Here is a 27,943-nt window from a genome sequence, read left to right on the forward strand (position 1 = left end):
CAGTGCAATTACCCTATATAGAATAGAAAATTGTATCATTTTTGTATATAATATGTATTATTTTTGTATAGAAAGTGTATATATAATTCCAGCATATGTATATAAATTGTATCATTCTTGTATACAAAGTGTATATGTAATTCCAACATATATATATATATATATATATATATATATATATATATATATATATATATATATATATATATATGCGCTGTAGCAGATTTTTAGTGGCGACGTTTTTGTGGCGACTAGTCTTTTTTTTTTAAGCGCCTGGGCTGTTGGGGCAGCCAGCCTAGGCATTATTTTGCCGACCGGTCATTTTTTAGCATTAATTTGAGCAGACCGGACTCCTGGTGGGATTAAGCCCAAACAGTGGTTAAATGTGGGATTACGCTGAGTGTGTGTCCTTTTTAGGCCTGTGCACGAATCGGTTTGGTTCGGTTTTGGCCATCATCGAGTTGAAATTTCGACTTTCTAAAATTCTCAACCAAACTCGATCCATTCTAGGTTTAATTTGATTCGTTTTTTATTATTTCGGTTCGGTTACACAAATCGATTTGTTCGGTTTATTCGAAATTTAAACAAGCAACTATTTCATTTCAGTTTTAGAGTAAACATAACAAAAAATAATGAGATCCTAAACTTGCAGCCTTATAACCAAGACATTAACCAAGAAAAAATCATAAACTTACAAGCATAATAGCATATAAATAGCAAAACAAGAGCTTGACAACTTGTGCAAGCATACAAATCCGCCAACAACACATTACATATACCAAATTAGTCATATTAGTCACTAGTGGCATAGAAATTCGGTTTGTTCGGATCTGTTCGGTTGATAATTGAAGCAAACCGTATCCGAACTGTTAAACCGTAATATTTTACAATTGCATTTGTAAATCGAAATCGAATTGTATTATCCAAATTAAATTATCAGAATTGTTTCAAATCGGTTCGGAAATTCGGATTGAACCGATTTGTGCACAGGCCTAGTCCTTTTCCTTAAAATAAGCCCAAAAAAATAATTGAGCCCGTTTGGCTTAGCTTAAAAAAAACAGCTTATAAGCTGTTTTCATCTTATCAGCTGCTTTTTTTAAGCCCATCCAAACAGGCTCATAATCTAGTGAAAAGAGATTTAATTTCATACTTTTACATGGTGTTTAAATTAAAATCCCATTTTTTCATATAGATTAATGAAATTCGAGATGTGAAAGGCCGGTTTGCGTAAATGTTCTTTAATCTCTAAGACAGCCTCTAACCGTCAAAAGGTTGAGGTAAGGTCTGCGTACACTCTACCCTCTCCAGACTCCACCTGGTGGGATTATACTGAGCATGTTGTTGTTGTTACTGATCTTTAATCTCTGAGACAATGCACCAAAGTTAGTAGAAATATGCATTGACTTATTGCTTTTGTAGTTTATTTTACATACGATGTTGGTTTGTTGGAACTTATCAATTTGATAGCTTCTCGACACTAGAAGCTTCCAAGAGGACAAAGGAAAGGAGAGTCATCAAAATAGTAATTCTGGGCTCCAAAAGTGTCATCTAAGACAAAGACCGACTATTACTGAGACTGTTTGGCTAAGTTTCTTAGAAACTAGAAGTACTTTTTTTTTAATGAAATTTGATATTTTTGGCCAAAAAGGAAAAGTAACAAGAATTTGGGAACAAATCCTTTAATATTCATGTCGACCGTCCAAAATATATCAGTTATTAGCTCTTCTCGGTTCATTTGATTTCAGGATAATCATTTTCTGGGGCGAATCTATAGTAGTATCACTCATGGGCAAGGGCGGAGCTACAGTGTAACATGCGAGTTCGGACGAACCCAGTACCCGATATTTGCATTAGAAATTTTAGTAAGAATATATAAATATTAGGTGCGAACCCATATACAAAAACAAACAGTTAGCTTAGCGTTAAGAAACTGTCTAGGGAAGTTCCTCGCGTCACGAGTTTGTGGGTTCGAAACCCATTTTTAGTAGTTTCCTTTTGTTTTTTCGCTAAGAAAACATAAAGATTTTTTTGAAAACTTTAACAGTTTCTTTTATCCCTGTACGTTTTTCTCAGAATATATACAACCTTTTTCTTAAAAAATTATTTTTTTAAAAACAAAACGTAAAATTGACAATTAGAAAAAGTAAATGTCACCATTTATATTTATATATAGTGTTCAAGTGGTTCGTTGCTTTTTTAAATATATATTGAGTACGGTAATCGGCGGCTAGCCGATATTATATATTAGCTTGATGTCATTGTTCTGCCTTAAAATTCTAAACCCACAAACCTAAAATTATAGCTCTGTCTCTGCAGTCAAGAGTTAACCTGAATCCAATACTTTTTAATAGTGAATTCAAATATTATATATTCTATATTAACTTAAATAATTTTATTGTAGAAATTTATAAACTTCACATCCGCATACGCTTCCAATCATGTTAACATACTGTAGTTAGAATGGTGTTCTCAAGAAATCCCATATGATACGAAAGGACAATGAGGATAGAAACTAAAAAGGCCATAATGGCCAACAAAAATAGGTTGGGTCACCGACTTTTATTTGATGAAAAGGAAGAGTACTTTTTGGATGCAAGAAATATATAAATGGTGATGAATTGTTAGGTGAATGGAGCCCATCAGCCAATGAATTCCAAACACCCCATGCATATCCCTCCTATTCCCTAATCCCCGACAAAAATGAACATAAGTTAAAAGTGTGGAAGTATGAAAATTTGTGGATCTTGAATAATTGAAGAGGATCTTCTAAGACAAATGAAGAAATAAACAAATACATCCTCATATTTTTGTCGTTGGTGGAAAATGTACGTTATCATGATAATTAACTGGTGTTCGAAGCAAATTCTACGAAAAACGATTCATTCCGAACTTATCTTCATATAAGCACAACAAGAAAAAGCTTAAATTTAAATCAACATTATCATACTAGGGCCCCGTTTGGACATAGTTTGAAATTATGTTTGGACATGTAAATTTGGATATTTTAAGGAGTATTTTCTTTTATAGACATAAAAACCCCACAAGTTGTGAAAACTATCAAAACATTCTCAATTCTTATACAATCTTACCAAATGAGCAAGTCATAGTTTATAACAAAATTAATACGCTAATTCATAACAACCGGCTCAAAATTAATACTAGAAGACCTTTCTAAAAATAAAACATTAATTGATCAAATTTTAGTTCAATAAATAAAATTAAACTATGGGTCTTTTTTTACAAAATTAAAAGGTTGGTAGACATAAATAAAATTTGGTGGAAGTTAATGAGATTGATAAATGATTGTTGGGGGTAATTGTTAAAAATAATCTACCAACTTATGGATCTTTTTTACAAAATATAAACTTATGGGTTAAATTTTATATTTTAAAAAGTTAAAATCATGATTTCAAACTCCAAATCATGCTTTTTTGGATGATTTGGAATTTGAAACCATGATTTCAAATGCATATCTAAACGCTGATTTGAAACCATGGTTTCAAAACTCATGGCCAAACGCCTACTAGTTATGATCTCTTGATCACTGCATTGTATCCTAACTACCTTTTGCTTAATCATATTTTGGGAACTTGTGCACCCCTCATAAAGAATAGCGACTCCAGTATTGAATCTCAAATTTTTTGGTAGTTTGAACTGGTTGGTCAAAAAGTATTCATCTGTTGCACGTAGGACGGAGCTACAAGTTTGTCTACGAATTTGACAGAATTTAATAATTTTGGTTCTAGTTTTGTATTTGTGCTTAAAAAATTATTTAGTATGTTAAAATAATTTATAAAAAATAGTAAATTATTTTTTCTAGTATTCAGAACCTAGTAAATTATCTTTTCCAATATTCAAAACTTATAAATTAAATTCAAAATTCTAGCTTTGTCTCTAACTACCATAACTATTTGGGGACATAGCTATTACACCAATATCAAGTATTTAGTCAACTAGTAGAAAGTATATCCATATGAGGATATGACTATTGCTGAGTCATCATCATAAAATACACAACCCCAAAACGCATATCATTTTCTTGTACACTGTTTGGATGTTATAGCTTTTGCAGGCAGACTTACCGACAGTTTAAATTGGTGATCAGATGTCCGCATGCTGGAGTAACTATGTATGAATACTCATATATATGAATCAATGAAGGATTCAAAATTTACACGCAATTGTGAGTTTTGAGTAAAAAATGTGGGCTGTTATCAAATTAATATCTAACTTTGAGTTAAAAATGTGGGTTGTGATTTTACATTATATATAATGGTGGGGATGGATATTAGGTGTGCGAACAAAATACCACATTGGTAAATGAAAAAAAAAATAGCTACTTAAGGTGTTAGATACTCTTAATGAAGTGAGGCCTTTTTGGAAAAACCGTGCGGACAATATTACACTCTGATAAGGATATCTTTGGACCGTTTAGCCCAATAATGGAGTGGGGCGGAAATGATATCGGTGGTGGAGCAACTGGTAGTTTTGGTGGGGGTTGAAGAAAAACTGGAAGGGAAGAAACGGTATTAGGAAGGGGATAAAATAGGGTAGCGTTATCAGGTGGCATGCCACACAGCGTCCACCTCACTCAAATGCTAGGTCATGTGAGAATTTAATAGTTGGGTCCTAGCCATAGTGGACCTCCATTAGAAATAGGGGCACATTATTGGCACCGACATGAATTTTTTCCATCACAAAATATAATAAAGTTTAAATGTAGTGAATATTTAAAAAGTAGAAGGATAAATCTAACCGATCAGCTCTGCAATCAGTTGTTTGAATCAATCGGTCATTAAATTGTTCATTTGAAAAATTGAAACTTTTTTATTGGACGATTATGATACTTCACAAGCAATGCAATCCTTGATGAGCGAATGCCAAACACTAAGATGCTCAAGTAACTCAGGCCATACTCCCAAAAAAGAAGTCGAACAACTATTTCTCCTAAATTAAATGGAAAGAACATGCAGAATCTTGAGATTGGGCAATAAAATTTGATAAGACGCTTTTATCTTCATTTTTTTTGCGCGGATTGCCCTTCTTTTGGGGTGGTCTTTAAATTTTGCCCCTCATATTTGTGGTCTTTAAATTATGCCCCTCGTATTGCTGGTCTTTAATTTTTGCCCTTCGCATTGCAACACTGAGCGTTCACGCAGAAATCATGAGGTTCTGAGTTCGAACTCCCGCTCAAGCATAAATTAAAAAAGAAAAATGCAAGACAAGGTTTGGGTCGCGTGTATGCCGGACCCGACATAAACTTATGAAGGAATTACCAAAGTTATGCCGGACCCAGCATACTCATGCCTTATGGGCAGACTTGGCATAAGTATGCCGGGTCCGGCACAACTTTGGTAATTCCTTCATAAGTTTATGCCGGGTCCGGCATAACTTTGACATCTCATGTCAACTTTTTACAGATTTTTATTGACATCAAAATGCTCTATTAAAATTCAAGTGGTTTTGTGTCAATGTGGCCTAAAGACTTTCTTTGCTACATTTTCTGTATTGGATATATTATAACTGCTCTTGTTAATAAATTATGGGGTAGTGTTAGAAAAGAGTAATTGTCGTGATTTTGTTCCATTATATCTAAGCCTAGTTTTTCATGAGTATTAACACTATGATAATTGTTGACAGCATTTGCATGACGATGAGTGGAAGAGGCCACGCACAAAGTTTTTACCATGAAGCCTTTTAGTTTTGTAATAATATTGGAAGGGGGACAATGAAATTCTTCCTAGGTACCCTCATCCGGTGGGGGCATACTTTTAATGGGCAAACTTTTATGCCGGACCAGGCATAAACTTGTGAAGGAATTACCAAAGTTATGCCGGACCCAGCATACTTATGCTAAGTCTGCCCATAAGGCATAAGTATGCCGGGACCGGCATAAGTTTGGTAATTCCTTAACAAGTTATACCGTTGGGGGCATACTTTTAATAGGAAGACTTTTATGCCGGATCCGGCATAAACTTGTGAAGGAATTACCAAAGTTATGCCGGACCCGGTATACTTATGCCAAGTCTGCCCATAAGGCATAAGTATGCCGGGTCCAGCATAACTTTGTTAATTCCTTCACAAGTATATGCCAGTGGGGGCATAGCGAATTTAAACTCTGCTTTGCAAATTTTTTTTAAAATTTTGACTGTATGGGGGTTCGAACCTGAAACCCATGGGATTTAGCCGAAGGGCAAAACTTAAAGATTTCAAATATGAGGGGCAAAATTTAAAGACCACCCCAAAAGAAGGGCAATTCTGCCCTTTTATCTTTGTGCCTCCCCTATTACGGGCTATAATATGGTACTACCTCTTAATCTAATGGACCTGCCATCACATGGGATTCTCAACGTGGACATAATAACCACCAAATATTTGGCTGGTTGTTACAGCCTTTGACGCCACAAAACGCCCATGCCAACAAAGTGGGCCTTACTCTAAAATTTCGTTAGAAGAGAGGTTGTAAGAGCCCAAAATATCAGATGGTACTAAATTTGGAAAGTAATATTTCCTATTTGGAAATTAATGTGTAATTACTAAGTTATGCTACTTTCCTTAGTTATAATACGGAAAAGACATCAAATGCACCCTAAAGTTGTCCGAATAAGTCGAATACACAATTAACCGGGCAACCTATTACCCTTATACAGTCAAACTTCTCTATAACAGTATCGTTGGATTCGAAATTTTTCAGCTGTTATAGAGAATGATTATTATACACCTATAACAACATTGACATTTAAATAATACTTTGCCATATTTTCATTTAACACCATGTTTTTTTCCCCTTTTAATTTTGACTGGATATAATAACTGCTACTTCTGGAATGTTACGTGCCCTAAATTCCATTTTGAAAATTGAACGTTGTGGGTTGAATTGACATAGAGCCAGTTTGGCAGCTTATAAGTCTTTTTCAGCTTTTTTGAGTGTTTGGCTGGCCAGTTTATAAGCCATTTTGTGCTTAAAATAAGGGGAAAAGGATATACATGGCCGCTCGACCATAAATAATCCCATCCTCTAGCCCAAATTTTCTCAAACCCAAATTTTAGCAATTAAACAAATCTCATCCATTAGCCAAAACTTAAATAAGACAATTTTCAAATAAAAAACCAAACACAAAAATGTTTGAGGCGATTTTTATATATAATATGTGTCATTTGTGTATAAAATATGTATCAGTACCTATCTGTAATGTATAGAAACTGTATAAAATATGAATCACTAAGGTATGTATCATTTTTGTATATAATATGTATCATTTGTTTATATAATGTGTATCAGCACAGTGCAACTACCCTATATAGAATAGAAAATTGTATCATTTTTGTATATAATATGTATCATTTTTGTATAGAAAGTGTATATATAATTCCAGCATATGTATATAAACTGTATCAGTCTTGTATAGAAAGTGTATCATACATATAAAAATTGTATTATAGAAACCGTATCATTGTGGTATATAATATGTATCACTATTGTATATGTAAAAAAAAATATCATATCATTATCGTATAATATGTGTATAATAAATGTATAATTTATGTTTAATAAATGTATGATTAATTCCATCATATGTATATAAACTGTATCATTCTTGTATATAATGTGTATATATAATTCCAACATATGTCTATATGCTGTAGCAGCTCTTTAGTGGCGACGTTTTTGTGGCGACTAGTCTTTTTTTTTAAGCGCCTGGGCTGTTGGGGCGGCCAGCCTTGGAACTATTTTGGGCCGGCCGGCCTTTTTTTAGCATTAATTTGGGTCGATCGGACTCTTAGTGGGATTAAGCCCAAACAGTGGTTAAATGTGAAATTATGCTGAGTGGACACACAATGTCCTTTTTCCTAAAATAAGCCCAAAAAAATAATTGGGCCTATATGGCTTAGCTTAAAAAAAGCAGCTTATAAGTTGTTTTCAGCTTATAAGCTGCTTTTTTTAAGCCCATCCAAACAGGCTCATAATCTAGTGAAAAGAGGTTTAAATTTCATACTTTTACATGGTGTTTAAATTAAAATCCCATTTTTTCATAGATTAATGAAATTCAAATTATGAAAGGTCGGTTTGCGTAAATGTTCTTTAATCTCTGAGACAGCCTCTCTAACTGTCAAAAGGTTGAGGTAAGGTGATATTTGGCACAAATATCATGTTTTGTGTCATTTTACATCCTACTCTTATGACTTTTATCACTTAATTCATGATGCAATCGTCGTATTTAAACTTATGTCGTTATATTTCATGTGTATAGGTACGATGATGACAAAACGATGGAAAATTGTGCTTAAAGTGGTTGATTTTGGAGCATATGACGATTAGACGAGGTGACGAGTTGCAGACCACAAAGGACGAACTAAAAGGAAAATAATTCGACTGAAGGGTCCGCTTTTCATCCGCATCGCGTGAAGAAAGCGGACAAAACCAGCCCAGGCATTACCATCTGGCTTTCCTTCCGCATCGCGGAAGGAAAGCGGGAGGCCTCAGGACATTGCGCTTTTCATCCGCATCGTGGAAGGAACGCGGGGTTCTACGCAGCTTTTCCGGTTCGACTAGGATTAGGTTTACTTATTTTTTTGTTTTTACCCTAGACTATATATAGACATTTTATTAGCTGAAAACGGTGTGCTGGGATTATTCAAAAACTTGTAAGCCACCGTTCTATTTTCTCTCTCTAGATTTATTTTATTTTTCATCTTTTTCAACCCTAGATTATTCATGAATTCTTTTGTCTATGATCGAATCATGAGTAGCTAAACTTCTTAATTCTAGGGTTGTGGCGAAAGGCTTGAAAGTTGGTTTGATGACAATTATTATCTATTGATTTTCCATATTTTGGGTTGCTTATTTATTCTTGATCTTAATTGTTTGATTATCTGGCCAATAGTTATATACTATCTGTGGCGCGAATTGGACTTGAGAAAGGGAATTCACATACGTAATAGGAATAAATAGTGTTTGTTCGATTTAATCGTTTCGCTACTGAGGATAGAGATATACCCTTTAGCCCTACTTAGTTGAATACGGAGAAATAAATGCGTTCTTGTTACCTCTGATGACCATAGAGATATAGGTGTTATAGTAACATCTACAGGCTTGTGAGTAGTTCGAGAGAATATCATAAAGTATAATTAACCTGTCAACTAGTAACTAGGAAATAAAATAGGTGGAATTGTCCGAAGATCAACTGGATTGTCGAAAGCCATGACCCTAGATCTTTCTCTCATTTGATAATTCTTACAATCTTTGTCAAGATATTCCCAGTCACAAAAACACCCATCACAAATTGTTTACTTTTCAGTTTTAGTTTAGTACAACAAACATCTTGATTTTCACTTTCTTGAATAGTTTCATTCGAATTTGAATTAGCTTAACAGTAGAATCTAAGTCTCTGTGGTATCGATATCTGGACTTAAGAGTCTATATTACTTGTACGACCACATATACTTGCGTGTGCGTTTGGGAGCAACATAAGGTCTGCGTACACTCTACCCTCTCCAGACCCCACCTGGTGAAATTATACTGAGCATGTTGTTGTTGTTACTGCTCTTTAATCTCTGAGACAATTCACCAAAGTTAGTAGATCCACTGCAAATATGCATTGACTTATTGCTTTTGTAGTTTATTTTACATACGATGTTGGTTTGGTGGAACTTATCAATCGATAGCTTCTCGACACTAGAAGCTTTCAAGAGGACAAAGGAAAGGAGAGTCATCAAAATAGTAATTCTGGGCTCCAAAAGTGTCGTCTAAAACGAAGACCGACTATTATTGAGACTGTTTGGCTAAGATTCTTAGAAGCTAGAAGTACTTTTTTTTTTAATGAAATTTGATATTTTTGGCCAAAAAGGAAAGGTAACAAGAAATTGGGAACAAATCCTTTAATATTCATGTCGACTGTCCAAAATATATCAGTTATTAGCTCTTCTTAGTTCATTTGATTTCAGGATAATCATTTTCTGGGGCGAATCTATAGTAGTATCACTCATGGGAAAGGGCGGAGCTACAGTGTAACATGGGAGTTCGGACGAACTCAGTAGCTTTTGCATAAACTCGATATTTGCATTAGAAATTTTAGTAAGAATATATAAATATTAGGTGCGAACCCATATACAAAAACAAACAGTTGGCTTAGCGTTAAGAAACTGTCTAGGGAAGGTCCTCGCGTCACGAGTTTGTGGGTTCGAAACCCATTTTTAGTAGTTTCCTTTTGTTTTTTCGCTAAGAAAACATAAAGCTTTTTTGAAAACTTTAACAGTTTCTTTTATCCCTGTACGTTTTTCTCAGAATATATACAGCCTTTTTCTTAAAAAATTATTTTTTTAAAAACAAAACGTAAAATTGACAATTAGAAAAAGTAAATGTTACCATTTATATTTATATATAGTGTTCAAGTGGTTCGTTGCTTTTTTAAATATATATTGAGTACGGTAATCGGCGGTTAGCCGATATTATATATTAGCTTGATGTCATTGTTCTGCCTTAAAATTCTAAACCCACAAACCTAAAATTATAGCTCTGTCTCTGCAGTCAAGAGTTAACCCGAATCCAATACTTTTTAATAGTGAATTCAAATATTATATATTCTATATTAACTTAAATAATTTTATTGTAAAAATTCATAAACTTCACATCCGCATACGCTTCCAATCATGTTAACATACTGTAGTTAGAATGGTGTTCTCAAGAAATCCCATATGATACGAAAGGACAATGAGGATAGAAACTAAAAAGGCCATAATGGCCAACAAAAATGGGTTGGGTCACCGACTTTTATTTGATGAAAAGGAAGAGTACTTTTTGGATGCAAGAAATATATAAATGGCGTTGAATTGTTAGGTGAATGGAGCCCATCAACCAATGAATTCCAAACACCCCCATGCATATCCCTCCTATTCCCTAATCCCCGACAAAAATGAACATAAGTTAAAAGTGTGAAAGTATGAAAATCTGTGGATCTTGAATAATTGAAGAGGATCTTCTAAGACAAATGAAGAAATAAACAAATACATCCTCATATTTTTGACGTTGGTGGAAAATGTAGGTTATCGTGATAATTAACTGGTGTTCGATATAAGAGAAAGTGAAGCAAATTCTAGGAAAAATGATTCATTCCGAACTTATCTTCATGTAAGCACAACAAGAAAAAGCTTAAATTTGAATCAACATTATCATACTAAGGCCCCGTTTGGACATAGTTTGAAACCATAGTTTGAAATCATATTTGGACATGTAAATTTGAATATTTTAAGGAGTATTTTTTTTTATAGACATAAAACCCACAAGTTTGTGAAAACTATCAAAACATTCTCAATTCTTATACAATCTTACCAAATAAGCAAGTCATAGTTTATAACAAAATTAATACGCTAATTCATAACAACCGGCTCAAAATTAATACTAGAAGACCTTTCTAAAAATACAACATTAATTGATCAAATTTTAGTTCAATAAATAAAATTAAATTATGGGTCTTTTTTTACAAAATTAAAAGGTTGGTAGACATAAATAAAATTTGGTGGAAGTTAATGAGATTGATAAATGATTGTTGGGGGTAATTGTTAAAAATAATCTACCAACTTATGGGACTTTTTTTACAAAATATAAACTTATGGGTTAAATTTTATATTTTAAAAAGTTAAAATCATGATTTCAAACCCAAATCATCCAAAATTTGGGGTTTGAAACCATGATTTCAAACGCATGTCTAAACGCTGGTTTGAAATCATGGTTTCAAAACTCATGGCCAAACGCCACTAGTTATGATCTCTGATCACTGAATTGTATCCTAACTACCTTTTGTTTAATCATATTTTGGGAACTAGTGCACCCCTCATAAAGAATAGCGACTCCATAATTGACTCTCAATTTTTTTGGTAGTTTGAAGTAGTTGATCAAAAAGTATTCATCTGTTGCATGTAGGACGGAGTTACAAGTAGGACGGAGTTACAAGTAGGACGGAGTTACAAGTTTGTCTACGAGTTTGACAGAATTCAATAGTTTTGGTCCTAGTCTTGTATTTGTGCTTAAAAAATTATTTAATATGTTAAAATAATTTATAAAAAGTAGTGAATTATTTTTTCTAGTATTCAGAACCAAGTACATTATCTTTTTCAGTATTCAAAACTTATAAATTAAATTCAAAATACTAGCTTTGTCTCTAGCTACCATAACTATTTGGGGACATAGCTATTACACCAATATCAAGTATTTGGTCAACTAGTAGAAAGTATATCCATATGAGGATATGACTATTGCTGAGTCATCATCATAATATACACAACCCCAAAACGCATATCATTTTCTTGTACACTGTTTGGATGTTATAGCTTTTGCAGGCAGACTTACCGACAGTTTAAATTGGTGATCAGATGTCGGCATGCTGGAGTAACTATGTATGAATACTCATACATATGAATCAATGAAGGATTCAAAATTTACACGCAATTGTGAGTTTTGAGTAAAAAATGTGGGCTGTTATCAAATAAATATCTAACTTTGAGTTAAAAATGTGGGTTGTGATTTTACATTATATATAATGGTGGGGTGGGTATTAGGTGTGCGAACAAAATACCACATTGGTAGATGAGAAAAAAATAGCTACTTAAGGTGTTGGATACTCTTAATGGAGTGAGGCCTTTTTGAAAAAACCGTGCGGACTTGGCTCAAAGCGAACAATATTACACCCTGATAAGGATATCTTTGGACCGTTTAGCCCAATAGTGGAGTGGGGCGGAAATGATATCGGTGGTGGAGCAACTGGTAGTTTTGGGTGGGGGTTGAAGAAAAAATGGAAGGGAAGAAACAGTATTAGGAAAGGGATAAAATAGGGTAGCGTTATGAGGTGACATGCCACACATCGTCTACCTCACTCAAATGCTAGGTCATGTGAGAATTTAATAGTTGGGTCCTAGCCATAGTGGACCTCCATTAGAAATAGGGGTACATTATTGGCACCGACATGAATTTTTTCCATCACAAAATATAATAAAGTTTAAATGTAGTGAATATTTAAAAAGTAGAAGGATAAGTCTAACCGATCAGCTCTGCAATCAGTTGTTTGAATCAATCGGTCATTAAATTGTTCATTTGAAAAATTGAAATTTTTTTATTGAACGATTATGATACTTCACAAGCAATGCAATCCTTGATGAGCGAATGCCAAACACTAAGATGCTCAAGTAACTCAGGCCATACTCCCAAAAAAGAAGTCGAACAACTATTTCTCCTTGTTCGACTATTTCTCCTTAAATTAAATGGAAAGAACATGCAGAATCTTGAGACTTGAGATTGGGCAATAAAATTTGATAAGACGCTTTTATCTTTGTGCCTCCCCTATTATGGGCTATAATATGGTACAACCTGCGAATTGCCCTTCTTTTGGGTGGTCTTTAAATTTTGCCCTTTATATTTGCGGTCTTTAAATTTTGCCCCTCATATTTGCGGTCTTTAAGTTTTGCCCTTAGCTTGGATACCTGAGGTTCTGAGTTCGAACCCCCGCTCAGGCATAAAATAAAAAATAATTTCGCAAGGCAGGGTTAGAGGAAGTGTATGCCGAATCCGGCATAAAGTCCTTAAGGAAAAACTAAAGTTATGCTAGATGGGGCATAACTTTTCCTCAAGGCATAGTTTTAGTTATGCCTTATGGGGCAAAACTTTTCCATAAGGAACTATGCCTTATGGGGCAGACTTTTAATTAAGGCATAACCAAAAGTATGCCTCATAAGACAGAATTTTTCCTTAAGGCAAACTTTTAGTGTTGCCTTAATGAAAAGTTCCGCCTTATGGGGCATACTTTTAGTTATATTTTATGGGGCACACTTTTAGTTAAGGCATAACTAAAAGTATGTCCCATAAGGCGGAACTTTTCCTCAAGGCATAATTAAAAGTTTGCCTTGAAAAGTAAAATAAAATAAAATATATGTCTCAAAGCAAAGTCTACCCCCTCCGGCATAACTTTAGTTTTTCCTTAAGAATTGTATGCCGGATCCGGCATAAAGTCCTTAACGAAAAACTAAGGTTATGTCGGAGGGGGCATAACTTTTCCTCAAGGCATAGTTTTAGTTATGCCTTATGGGGCAAAACTTTTCCATAAGGAACTATGCCTTATGGGGCAGACTTTTAGTTAAGGCATAACCAAAAGTATGCCTCATAAGGCAGAATTTTTCCTTAAGGCAAACTTTTAGTGTTGCCTTAATGAAAAGTTCCGTCTTATGGGGCATACTTTTAGTTATATTTTATGGGACACACTTTTAGTTAAGGCATAACTAAAAGTATGCCCCATAAGGCGGAACTTTTCTTTAAGGCATAATTAAAAGTTTGCCTTGAAAAGTAAAAAAATAAAATATATGTCTCAAAGCAAAGTCTGCCCTCTCCGGCATAACTTTAGTTTTTCCTTAAGAATTGTATGTCGGATCCGGCATACACTCCCCCCAGCCCTGCCTTGCGAAATTATTTTTTATTTTATGCCTAAGCGGGGGTTCGAACCCAAAACCTCAGGTATCCAAGCGAAGGGCAAAACTTAAAGAATACAAATATGAGGGGCAAAATTTAAAGACCACCCCAAAAGAAGGGCAATCCGTGCAAAAAAAGACCTCTTAATCTAATGGGCCTGCCATCACATGGGATTCTCAACGTGGACATAATAACCACCAAATATTTGGCTGGTTGTTACAGCCTTTGACCCCACAAAAAGCCCATGCCAACAAAGTGGGCCTAACTCTAAAATTCCGTTAGAAGAGAGGTTGTAAGAGCCCAAAATATCAGATGATACTAAATTTGGAAAGTAATATTTCCTATTTGGAAATTAATGTGTAATTACTAAGTTATGCTACTTTCCTTAGTCATAATACGGAAAAGACATCAAATGCACCCTAAAGTTGTCCGAATAAGTCGAATACACAATTAACCGGGCGACCTATTACCCTTATACAGTCAAACCTCTCTATAACAGTATCGTTGGGTTCGAAATTTTTCAGCTGTTATAGAGAATGATTATCATACACCTATAACAACATTGACATTTAAATAATACTTCGCCGTTATAGGCAAAAAAGATGCATAAAATTTAATTTTCATTTTCAATTTTCAAATTCTAAGCTTAATCACACTTTGTACAACGAAGGAAAATCGTTTAATGATGACAATATATATATTCATATGATATTTTTTGTCATAAATAGTGTACTAAATGATCAAATATTTGGTCAAAATTTATACACTTATTATTGGTAATCATAGATATTCTATTTTTATAAAGATGGTTAATTATTATATTACCAAAAAAAGAAGATAGTTGTTATATGGGGAGTAATTTTACAAAGAACGTACTGTTATAAAGTTGGTTGTTGTTGTTATAAGTGAAATGTTGTTATAGAGAAGTAAAATATAACATAAAAAATCGGTTCCGAAAAAACTTGGTTATTATGGAGAGGTGCGGTTATATGCGGGTGCCGTTATAGAGGGGTCTGACTATACATTTATTATAAGTAAATTTAATATCACCCTTAAATTACAATACAACTCCTCTATTTCATGTTTGGTTTCGCAAATATAATGACATGGTTTAATTTTCTTTTATTTTCAATAAAATCTAATTATAAAAAATTAAATAATTTTGTTATTCGAAAGGGCATGTAAATACGATTGAATGTGTGATAAATAGTACATGTACATATAGCAAATAATATAAAGTAAAATGAAAAGAGAGAACTGGAAATGTCATTGGTAATTATAACATGTATACCACCCATTCTTTACTATCCCTGAGAATTGGAGAGTGTAATTGTTTCCTTCAATTACTCCCAATTTCATGCTTACCAAGTTCTTATTTAATTCGATGAATACACCAAATTGTGTAATTAAATCCAATTACATTTAAATTTAATTACAAACTAACCTTCCAATTATGCCCTAATCTTTTAATAAAACAATTTTGTATAATTTGAATCTTTTAATGTTTTTACTAATTTACCCTGGTGCTTGTTGTAGTTAAATTCCTACATATATTCATCTTTCCTTTGTTTCCAAGAAAAGGGGTTTAGGTTGTGAACCAGAAGCTTCTGCCAACCCCCTACCAGCTAGCCTTTCCAAGAACAATTATGAAGTACCCTTCACTTTATTCATCAACACAATCATTTTAATTCTGATTACTTGGAGATTCGGTAACTTTGATTTTTTCAAATAAGAGGCAAAAGATGTACTCCCTCATTCTCATTTGATAGAGTATTTGACTGAGCACGAAATGTAAAAAATAAACGAAAATTTTTGATACTTGTGGTAAAAACAAATCATAAAAATTTATATGACTAGAAATCATTTCATTAACGGTAAAAAGTTAAATTGTTACTAAATATAAAAAGATGTCATTCTTTTTGTTCGATTGACTTAAAAAAAAGTGTCATATAATTAGGAGGGAGTGAAAAGAATTTTTTATCGGTGTTCTCAAAAAAAATATTTATTCAACGATCACAGGTCTGCTAAAATTAAAAATGAAACTTAGCTTCTCACTAACCACGTGGCAAATGAAATCTTCAACCTCAAATGTGAAGCAAGCCGGAACATGGTTTCCTTGGTGTGCAACTGTACATGTGCCAAAAGTCACCCAATAGACAAAGTCGATCTACTGAGGTTAAACCTATCTACATTAAGAAATGAAAGGCTAGATATGTAAGATGTTTTTTCATTGTTCACCTGCCGTGATGGATTAGGTGCTTCTTCTTTTTTTTTTTCTTCAAAAGAGTTAGGTTACTATAACTATTCTATTCAAGATTTTGACAATTAGAACCATAAGTGAAAATTTCAGGTCATGTACCAATCAGTTAACTAGGGTTGATAAAGGAAAAAAAAATGGAAATTTGATGAAGAGTTGTGCAATTTATAAAGGGCAAAAGGTAAAAAATGCCCCCTCTACTTTGGGAAAAGAGCTAAAAATATCCCCCGTTACAAATTCGAATAAAAAATGCATCTCCCGTCATTAAAGTTTTCAAATATATCTCTATCTTAACGAAAATCTCAAATCCCCCAAAATATCCAGATTTCGTTTTAAACCCGCTCCAACTACATAAAAAACACATATGCGACCAACTTGTTCCCGAGTCGTACATTTGGAGCCACTAGGCACAGGAGTGTGCCTAGTGGGTAACCCATATGAGCTTTTTATTTAGTTGAATCAGGTTTAAATTGAGCGGGCTTAAAAATAAATGAGTTTATTTTGAGAATTTCAGTTAAGACAAGAGTATATTTAAAAATTTTAATGACAGAAGGGGTACTTTTAACTTAAATTTGTGATGAATAATATTTTTAACTCTTTTTCCAAAATAGAGGAGTATGTTGGACCCTTTTCCCATTTTTAAATGCAGACCCACCGACAGGAAAAATGAAATGAGTGTAATGAATTTAAAAATCCTATATGGCTACATTCAATGATACAATTTTTATTTTTTTATTTTTTATTTTGGAGAATTCACTTTATGTATTGGTCAAAGAATACACACACAAGTTGGACCAAACATGAGAAATGATCTTATAAACATGTTCTGTATTTTATTTATTTTTCTGATATTATTTGGTACTGATATATTATAAAATAGGTCATATAATTAAAAGAAATAATATAATGAACTATAAACTCAAATCTTCTTCAAAAGATATGCATACACCAAATTTAAAGTACATTGCCAACCAAAAGGGATGAAAAAATATTCGGATAACTTGTTTAGCTTATTTAATGTATTTTTTTTAAGGATCTTGATCAGAACATTTATGTGGTTAGTTCTTTAAATATATGGTACTTTCCAGCTCACATGATTTAGATTAAAACTTAAAGTAGTTTATAAAGAGTTCAGTTTGAATATAATATATTGGTCAATGCATTACTTACGTTGTTCATGCATTGCAGCTATGTATTACCAGAAAGACGTCTTTTAATTTATTATACATGTTAGATGTGATAATTTATTAGAAGTACTGAAATAGGCTCATTTGGTGAAAGGAGGTTGAGGTGGGATTTAAGCCTAACACTCTTAATCGGAGGTTTCAGGTTTAAATTTTTTTTTCTGTTAGAAAACGTTTTTCCCTTTAATAAATTTTTCGAGACATAATCTGAATTAATCTAATGAATGAATATCAAATAATTATATTTAAAAAAAGTCAACCGCCACGTTATTTGAGTGACCTTTAATACTAACGTTTTACCATCTCTCTTTAGCATAGCAATAAGATAAGGACGTGGACGGTTAACAAAGTATGGTTGATGATCCGGACTTATTTTCTTTTTATTTTTGGATTTAAGTTATATAAATTGATAAGAAAATTTACGCTATCGACTATTTTTCATTTACTATATTTTTTAGAATACAAAATTTCAACTTACTATAATTTACCTATTATTGTAGATCACTTTAACTTAATAAAATAGAAAACATTATACTATTTGCGCAAAAGTTGATTTATTTATTTTAAGAAATGGCTAGTGACTACCTTCCGCCGAGGAGCTAAAGATAAGGAGGAAGGTTCAATTGAATCCCGCTCCATTTTAGGTATAACATTTTTGCATTTTATTATTTTTGTTGATTATAATTTCTGTTTCCGTCACTGTAGTTAGGTCTATCAAACGTTCCATGGATTTAATGCCGACCAATAGCTAGCATTTGGTATCATGTAGGGACCAGAACTTCTGAACTTGGACGTTCCAAGTTGTTGAATGAGACTAAATAGTAGTTGCATTTTTGTATCATATGGAAAAGCATAGAGGCCAAACGTCATATTCATTTCTAGGGTTATCGTGTATGGGAAAAAAGTCTTACAATTGAAACTCTATATGGTCATATCTAAGTTTCAACCAATAAAAAACACTAAAAGATTTTTGGTGTTGATAATTTGTGAGAAAGGAAATTTCAAGATAAGGACGCTAGAAAACGGTCAAAATAAACACCTAAGTAATCAACTAGCTATTGTAAAATTATTTCTAGAAAAATCCCAGTCATAATCACCTCAATTAACTAATTCATGTTGAGCTTTCACCTGATGTTATTCTTTGCATCAATAATTTTATTTTACAAGGTCAAGATCATTTTATAGCCCAAAATTTTAGTTTGATAGATTATTTAACATTTAGATTTTTACTGTTAAATTCGTTATAATCTTTAAAATTATGGATAGAGATGGAATATATTTTAAAAAATTATAATTATATTTCGTGTCGAAAATGATGCATTCAGGGTAAACCGATTATTTACACGCTCCATCTAAACTTTTTCATGAACAATATCATCTTAAGTAGTTTGAATTTCAAGAATGGTGGATTATGAGAAGTTAGATTCGACAACTCTTCAACACTTTTTGCTACTTCAAATTAAAGGAAAGAAAAATGAAATTGCTACTAAAATAATTTATGATTAGGACATGGTATAATAGGCAAAAATTGTTAAGGAAGGAAACTAGTGAACAAATAACATGGGTTAAGCATACCGGCCATGTGGGGGCACATCTCAACTATTGCACTAACCAAACTAAACCACTCCCTTCTCTATTCTTTAATCGGATCTTTAATTCCTTTTGTATTACTAAACAATCACATAAATTTTTATTTTATATACTGATAATATAATACTAATTAACATAAAATATATAATTCGGTATTTTTACATGTAAGTCATTATAGTCATGTAAGTTTATAGTATAATTATTAGTAGTTTCAAAAATCTTTTATGTTTTACTATTTAAATTTCGAATTCGGTTAAATATGATCTCATAAAAGAAATGAAGGATTACTATTCATTGCTTCCTCTAATCTCTATCCCACTTTAATTATGTGACACAATTACTATTTGGAGAGTGAAATAAGTTTTCTTTAATCATTATTTTTCATATGTTTTTTAAATTGTTAATTATTATGACTTGTAGTGTTTCTTATGTAGCATCTAAATATATAAATTTTATTCAAAGAATTTTAAAAATTTATGTCTGAATTCAAACAAAAAATTAGATTATATATAATCTTTAATTTGTATTCAGAATATAATCATGTCGCTTAGCTTAAAGGTGACGGAGGGAGTACAAGTTATTACTCCTCCGTCCCAACTTATGTAATGGTATTTAACTGGGTACGAAGTATAAGAAATAAAAAACTACTTTTGAAATGTGTGGTCTTAATAAGTCATAGGTTCTTATGTGGCTATAAATCACTTATTAGAGCTAAGATTATTTTAAAATTAGATCGCTACTAAATATAAAAATATATCATTATTTTTGAGATAAACGAAAGAAAAAATAGTGTCACATAAATTGTGACGGAGAGAGTCATACATATTTATTAAATAAAATTATTTATAATAATTTTATATATGAGGTGATTGTATAGATATTTGTTACACTGTAATGCACAGAAGTGATGATTATCAATCACTAGTATTCCTACTACTATTAAATACTAGTATAATGTTTAGGTATGAAAGCAAATGGGAAGGTGAGGTGTGACAATCAAATCCAGCACATGCAAACAAGAGCATACAGTCAGCAACCAACAACTAGCTAGCAGACAATCAACCAAATGATGATATCCTGAATTTCAACAAATTCACTCTATTTTTCTTCCTAACTTCACATTACACTTATCTCTTTTCTAAGTCATTTCCTTCTTTGGCTTTTTGCTTCTTCTCTCTTTCCTTCTCAGCTTCCTCTCTTCTTCAGGTTTTGTTATATATATCACTAAGAACTCTTTCTCTTCTTCTTCTTCTTCTGTGACTTCAAGATCTCTCATATCTGGGCTTACACTAATTTAAGTCTTAGCCATGGGTGCTGGTGGTGATCACAAAGAGAAGGTAATGCTAGCTTTTCATTCACTTTATGTTCTTCTTTTCTTTTTTACATTTTAAGAAGTTATTCCTTTTGTGTTCTTCGTTTCTTCTCTACATGTTAATAGGTTATTCATTCGCTTTTAATTTATGTGTATTACTTTCCTTTTTAATAAAAAATGATTCTTTCATAATTTGACAAAATTCAAATAGTTCAAAGGTAAAATTGGCCGTTTCCCTCTTGTTCCGGATGTTCTGGAGCAATTGTTAGTGGGGAGGGAATTTTTGAAGTACTTGACTAATGACTAGCTATTTTTGTTACAAAAATAAGACGAGGGTAAAGTTATTCTATTTTGAATACTTCATGAATATTTTGGCCCTATTTTTATTAAAAAATAATTTAATTCTAGACTTCGCGCTTATACAAGGTAATGCTCAGATTGTTTATACTCATACACATATTTATGATTTATTTAGATCACAAATTTTAAATGTATTTTTTTATTTATTGAACTTCTTGCCTAGTGAAACACCGATAAGTTTGAGCGGAGATAATATAACCCAACAATTTCAAATTTTAATTATTTTTTCCCTTCTTTTTACCAATAAGGCAATAACCTTACATTTCTTTATTATTTTTTAATAGACCACTATAATGGTGCTCAAGGTTGATCTTCAGTGCCCTTGCTGCTACAAGAAGACCAAGAAAATTCTCTGCAAAATTCCCCGTAAGTCGTTTTTTGCCTTCAATTCTCCCTTTCTCCGTCTTATTGTTTCGAGTTTAACTTATATACATCGATTGCGCAGAGAAGTAAATATTACTGCTCAACTTAATTTTACATATTGCAGCAAGTTTAGTGTGTTGTTTTGAAGATTACGATTCCAAAAAGATAACATGTACATAACTTGATAATATAAAAGTTTCCTTTGATATTTTTATGTACTTAATGTTAAAATGGTTTGAATTGCAGAAGTTAGAAACCAGTTGTATGATGAAAAGGCAAATACTGTCACTATTACTGTAGTGTGCTGCAGTCCTGAAAGGGTTCGTGACAAATTGTGTTGTAAAGGAGGAAAAACGATCAAGAGCATTGAGATCAAAGAACCCGCGAAGCCTAAGGAGCCCGAGAAACCCAAAGGGACCGAAAAGCCCAAGGATGGTGAAAAGCCAAAAGGGACCGAGAAATCCAAGGTTGTCACCTTTGAAAAGCCCAAGGAGGGTGAGAAGCCCAAAGGCCAGGAAAAGCCCACGGTAATTGATAAGCCCAAGGACAAACCAAAAGATGCCGAAAAGCCCAAGGACGGTCCTACAGCTGCAATGGTGGCAACACCGTGGATGTCAGAGCCAATGATGATGATGCCGCCAGTCCAAGGATACCCTCAGGCAGCACATGGATGTGGTTGCGGGCAATGTTACTATACGGGGGGCCCGTGTTATCAATATTATGGAACGCCAGCACCGCCACAGCCCGCCCCATATTACGGTAACTACTCATATGGTTATGGGCCTGGGCCTGGTCCATCTAGCTATGGAAAGGGCTGTTGTGTGAACAATGATTACTTTAATGATGAGAATGCTCAAGGATGTACAATTATGTAAATGTGACCCAATTAGTGTGGGTCACTGAATAGGGCCTTCTTTGTGCTTTTTCTTGGGCTTTTGCAAAATGTCCCGAACAAAGTTTTGGGCTCTACGTGGATGTCTTTTCTCTGTATTATTATTGTATTTATTAATTTCAAATACGATGTACGAGGTATAGTTTTATTTTAAAGAAAAAAAGTGCAGACAGAGAATAATACGTAGGTGACCAGATGGCTGGTGAACTGTCTTGTTTTATAGTAATTCGTTATACATTTGATTAAGAAAAATCACTTCACTAATCATTGCTCTTTTTAAAATAATACTTTGTGGTATAATATATCTTTGATCATTAGTTTACTTTATTGCCCACTTTGTTTGTTCTCCATACTATGTATGTGTCGTGTGTTGTTTCTACATTTCGTGTCTGGTAATACTAAGTCGGTTGAATCCGTAGCTAATGTGTGTGTTTTAGGTCACTAGGTTTTAACAAATATTATATTCATAACTTTAGAAGTACAATAAATTTAATTTTTAAGTACTTTAAAGGTTAAAATTAAATTTAACTAACAACTTACTCCTTTAACGGGTCCAACAAAAACGTTTGTCTTTAATCATCCCCTGCATAGGTAAAATTGAATTCCCTAATAAACAATTATATTGTGCATATGTAAAAATTAAAACTTCTTTATGCATATATACGGATTGTAGTGATAAATGTGATTCAAACAATAATTTAGGTTATTGATTCGACTTTTGGCTGTGAGATTTCAGTAATTTTCAATATTACTATTGATTCTTGGAGTTAGAGTTTATCGCCGCCACCACCAATAACTAACATATTCAGAATTCCACACGCGGAGTCTAAAAAAAGCAAAACTTACCCTTATTTTTGTGAGATAAATAGGCTGTTCGGACGAACGATTCTTGGAAATAGAGTTACCATATCTTGCTTTCTCCATTCAAATTTTATTTCAACTGATCTACATTCAAGAGGAGTATTCTAGAAAAAAATAATTTGCAGCAGTGGTTAGTTCCCTTTTATTTTTGTTTTTCTATTCAATTTCATTGTATGAATATGTAAGAATATATATTTACCTCTTCTTTTTGGTCACCGTTCGATTTTTGGTTCTCTGCTTATGTTTGTCTCCTTCTTTCTATGGAACTTCGCTTTTGGTGATTGCCTTCCCTCTACTACTCCTTCCGGTCTATTTAGTATTTCTGCATATGATGCTCGTCCAGCCGACTTTTTTCTAAATATCTGACGCACACCAGGTGTTTGAAGAAATGTGACTATCAGACAGTCAGGCTTTATTTGCACTGTTGAGCAGCAGAATTTCGATTTGTATACCTTTTAAGACAAAAGAAAAGCGAAGTGACCAGTGAGCACCCATTAATAGAATAGTGCACATGTTTGCTAGGCATTTCTTTTGAATGAGGTGTCTTAAAATTGTCAATAAAGTTGTTTTGGACGCACTGCTTCTATGCTTTCTTTTCTTGACAGGAGTTTATAAGTCATTTTTGACCCTCACTTTCGACACATAGATGGGTGTTTTTTGATCTCACAGAATAGGATATGTAGGACCAAGAAATGCATTATAGAGAAAAGTACAACAATTGTGTTGTGTCATTTATGATAATCTCTTGACAAGCAGATCGTAAGAATAGAAACTTTGGATAGTTATTCTCTACTTCCTCCTCCTCTATGATTGAGGTATTGAGAGTGCAAACTGCCTCCACCATAGAAATAACAGCAGATGCAAACCTAAGGAGCAAATGCAATACTGTGGATCATACTGTGGGAGTTAAAGTCTCAGGTCTCAAGAAGTTAAAGGTGTGATGACGGAAATCATTGAGAAGACAGACTATACTAACCTCCTTTTGGATTATACCCTTTCAAAAGACTTTATTTCCTAATTTGAAACTGGAAAGAATCCAAAAAACTCTATGTGGCTGATTGATGTGAGTTATAGCCTTACAAGTTCTTGATCATTTGGTGTGTAAAGGCTTGCCCATATTGGATCACCCCCTTTTCTTTTGGATTGTTTCTTACTTATTTTTCTACATGCGTGTTTGAATTTATATACCCAGGTAAAGTACTGTTAGAAATTTAGCTATAAATTATGTCAAGTAAAAGGTAGACATTCAATAAGGGGCATTGACTGCTACTTTAAAGCCAAGGTGCAGCTGCCACAAGAAGAAAATGAAAAACAAGAAAATGCAAACCAAAGGAAGAGGAGATGGAGGAGAAAATACAAAGAAGAAGTTACTGTAAATGGATATCACTTTGAACTTTCATGGTAAATGTAATGCGTCGTTAGTTCTTTTCAATTTCTCATTGTGCCTTGCCCGTAGCATAAAATGCATGCTTGATTATAAATGTTGTGAATTTTTAAAAACTTGATGTGATGAAGAGTCTAATGAGGCTACCTTTTGCGGTAGAATTGTTTTGGCATGCGATTTCGTTCATTGATTTGGTTCTGCAAAGCTTAGTTCGTCCAATGTTGTCCTTCAGGTGTCACTTTCACGTAATTTTAAATATCACCACTTTTAGATAATTTGAATTTTCTCATTATTTACACCATGTGCATTTTCTTTTCTCAGAGACTGCTGACAGATGAATCTCTGCGGTTACGGAGTGCTTTACGCTACACAACATATGGGAAATCTGGTGTTTTTGATGCTGAAAGATTCATAGATGCTATGCAAGCATTTGAGAATTTCATAACTGCAGCTAAGAGTGGAGGTGGGGAGAGTTTGAATGGAAGAATGGCAGAGCTTGGCATTATGCAAAGTCAAACAAATAGCATAATTCCTTTTCCTTCTTCAAGTGCTTATCAAACAGAGCAGCCAATCCAAACAAGAGCAGCATTAGCATTTCTGCTCTCTGATAAAGGGATTTTTTTTCCGCGAATTCCTTTTGGAGGAGGTACGTCTACTTGGCTGCTAAGTTAGCTCTGTGGGAAAAATTGCGGAGATGAATATATAATTATCAGATATGTTTTTTAATTCTAAGCCTGTAATCACTCAAACTTTGTGAACTATAATTTATCAAGGTTTGATTCATTTTAAGACCATTTGTTCTGCTATACATTTCTGTCTAAATATACACAGTGAATGGACTATGCAAACTCATTTGCAGGCCATCAACAAGTAAAACTTGAAGCTCTTGGAAAAAATCCTCTTATGCACATGAAAATACTAGGGAGGAAGAAATATTTTTTCTAGGCTATAAAAAGGCAGTACCTTGTAGATAAAGTGATCGAATGGTGATTCATGCATAAATAAGACTTCCCTACAAGCTAACCTCAAGCAGGATCCAAAGGTAAGAGGTCTTTTCTGTTGTGTTGTTGGATAATTGATTGTTGGTTATCCAAATTGTATTTAGACTGCAAGAGAAATGGGAACTAGGACATTTGATAAATGTAAATTGTACGAGACTTGGGAGGACGAACACAGCAAAAACAAGTGGTACTCTGCTCATCCATAGTTGGACCTTTAAACCCCAAGTCCAAAAGATCAGCTCTTCTCTTTATCATTCTGACAAGTGTACTTTTTGGTTGACACGTGTTTATTACTTCTATTTGAGCGGGACAACTGCTTCCCACTTCTGTTTCCTTTTCTATTTTCCACACTTTTCTATTCCTTTTTTCACATTTGTGATTGATTTTCAGTTTCCACTCCCATTCTTCCTCTCATGTCGACTGTTACTACGGCCTGTCTGCCAAATGGTGTCTTAATGTTTTGGTTTTTTAATTTTAGTTATCTAGCAAAATTTATGACTCATTAGCCATTCTTCTTTGTTAGTCATTTTTGTTGCAGATCGTGGTTCAAATGCTAATTCAGATTCACATGTAGATTTATATCCAGATGATTTTAGATTTGTAAGGAAGTCAAAGTATGTTGATGAAGAAAGGGAAGAGAATTCGAAAAAGCTGAAGGAGAATATCAGCTCAATATTAAAGAAGTTGTTGAGTTCATATTGTCAACAGCTGAGGTTTGCTTAATTTTGCTTCAAGTTCTTGGTCAGAGGTTTGGTTTGTCATCAGAAAAATTGTGAATGCTAACTATACTTTTGTATTTTTAGGAGAACAATAAAATGAACCTTGAATAGGGAAATAATATGATTGATAAAACATATCCCATTTTCTCGGTCAAAGATGGTTTCATTTGAATTTTTATAGGTGCTTAGATAATTAGCATGTCTTATTGGATAGGAGTACTCTCTAACCAAGTTTTATTATGTGGTTCAAATAGTATATGTAAGAGGCTTGATTTGATCCTCCTCTTTCATTCTAGATGGGAGTTTGTGTGATTTTTGGAAGAAAATCCCATTTCTTCTTCTCTTCATTTGTGTGTAAAGCTTATAAGGTTGATGATAGAATACAACTGTTGGCATTCTAGAGTAGGAAGTCACAGTACTTCTAGATGCTCTATTACATTCACATATTTGATAGCCATATGAAATTGAGTTGACATATTACTTCATCTGTGTTTATCTTCAAGGTTGCAAAATGTGAATTATTTGTTTCATGACTTAACAAAATTCCACTCCATAATGGGAAGCTGATAGTGAGTAGAAGAGGGCTTTTGGTCAGTGTTGATTTGTGTTCTTAGTAGTAGATTGTGTACTTAACGTGCAATTCTTAGTTATGGGATCTTTTTATTGTTATTGACAACTTTCATCAAATTATTATACACATCACAAGATGCATTTTATAAAGATTCTTTTCGCAGGATTCTTGTGAAATCATTAAACCTTTTCTTTAATTGTTGATGAGTTTGACTGATTGATAATTTCTCATAGGCAAAATATGAGGTGCATATGAATGTATCGGTTATGATAGGTACCTTACCCTTGAAAAGTTCTCAAAAGTGACAAGAGTGTACAGTTCTTTCGTTATGGATTGTATATTTATAAATGTGTCATTGTACTGAAGTCAAAGTCCATAGTTCTCTGTTCGTCTCTATGTCTGAAATTCAACTAATATCTTCTCAACGGAGGAACTATTACATCTGTTGATAAATAATAACGATGGTATCTTCAAATGAATTGAATCTGTCATCAAGCATTACTATATTATGAAGCTTAAAGATTTTGTAAATGTGGGAAATTGAAGACTATGATATGCGACTATTTGAATGTAGGTTAAGGCAAGTTGTTAAAGAATCTGATTATCTTTGCTGAAACCTACTATACTTCAGTTGACAAAATTATACTGGAATTGATATGTTGTCAATTCATTCCGTAGGATGATGAATAAGCTGACAACGATGAGGACTTGGAACTCTTGGAAAGATCTATAATCTGACATAGATGATGATGGAACAAATTAGGTACCATTTCCATCTCATAAATTGGCTATGACGTGTCAGCTGTCCTTTGCAGAATCCAAACTCAAGTCCCCGTGTCGCAATATATCTATATAAGAATAGCTGCCTCTGAATTAGGTAAGTTTGTTGCTAATACATAGTTAAAAATTATTTGTGATTGCTTGAAAGTAATAACCTATATTTATTTTTGCTGGCACTTTGGACAAGGCAGGCCTAACCTTAAACTCAACTCTGCTA

The 27,943-nt window shown here is 33.4% G+C and overlaps 2 protein-coding genes across 7 annotated transcripts in view; both read left to right on the forward strand.

Annotated features, from left to right (window-relative positions):
* Window positions 1–20,439: 20,439 nt before the first annotated feature.
* Window positions 20,440–27,943, forward strand: part of LOC132616102 (heavy metal-associated isoprenylated plant protein 39-like) — a 48,954-nt gene continuing 41,450 nt past the window's right edge. Inside the window, exons 1-3 of one of the 2 annotated variants that reach the window (XM_060330695.1) lie at window positions 20,605–20,820; window positions 21,440–21,521; window positions 21,765–22,674. In XM_060330695.1, the coding sequence (XP_060186678.1) occupies window positions 20,791–20,820; window positions 21,440–21,521; window positions 21,765–22,393 (741 nt within the window). In that variant the 5' untranslated portion in view covers window positions 20,605–20,790 and the 3' untranslated portion in view covers window positions 22,394–22,674. Of the gene's footprint in view, window positions 20,821–21,439; window positions 21,522–21,764; window positions 22,675–27,943 lie in introns of those variants that run through there. The other variant, XM_060330697.1, reaches the window with a different exon arrangement.
* LOC132616104 (uncharacterized) lies at window positions 23,208–27,943 on the forward strand. 5 transcript variants are annotated; one of them, XM_060330704.1, is made up of 5 exons: window positions 23,208–23,401; window positions 24,549–24,672; window positions 24,977–25,301; window positions 26,180–26,369; window positions 27,625–27,819. In XM_060330704.1, the coding sequence occupies exons 2-5, from the start codon at window positions 24,670–24,672 to the stop codon at window positions 27,677–27,679; spliced, it is 573 nt and encodes a 190-aa protein (XP_060186687.1). In that variant the 5' UTR covers window positions 23,208–23,401; window positions 24,549–24,669; the 3' UTR covers window positions 27,680–27,819. The 5 variants fall into 5 exon arrangements, 4 of the variants coding, with proteins under 4 accessions (XP_060186687.1, XP_060186684.1, XP_060186686.1 ...); XR_009572996.1 differs by lacking the exons at window positions 23,208–23,401; window positions 24,549–24,672 and adding exons at window positions 23,823–24,206; window positions 27,918–27,943 and having other exon boundaries at window positions 27,625–27,823; XM_060330701.1 differs by lacking the exons at window positions 23,208–23,401; window positions 24,549–24,672 and adding an exon at window positions 23,808–24,206 and having other exon boundaries at window positions 27,625–27,709.

Source organism: Lycium barbarum, chromosome 10, assembly GCF_019175385.1.
Source record: "Lycium barbarum isolate Lr01 chromosome 10, ASM1917538v2, whole genome shotgun sequence".
In the NCBI taxonomy this organism is placed as follows: domain Eukaryota; kingdom Viridiplantae; phylum Streptophyta; class Magnoliopsida; order Solanales; family Solanaceae; genus Lycium; species Lycium barbarum.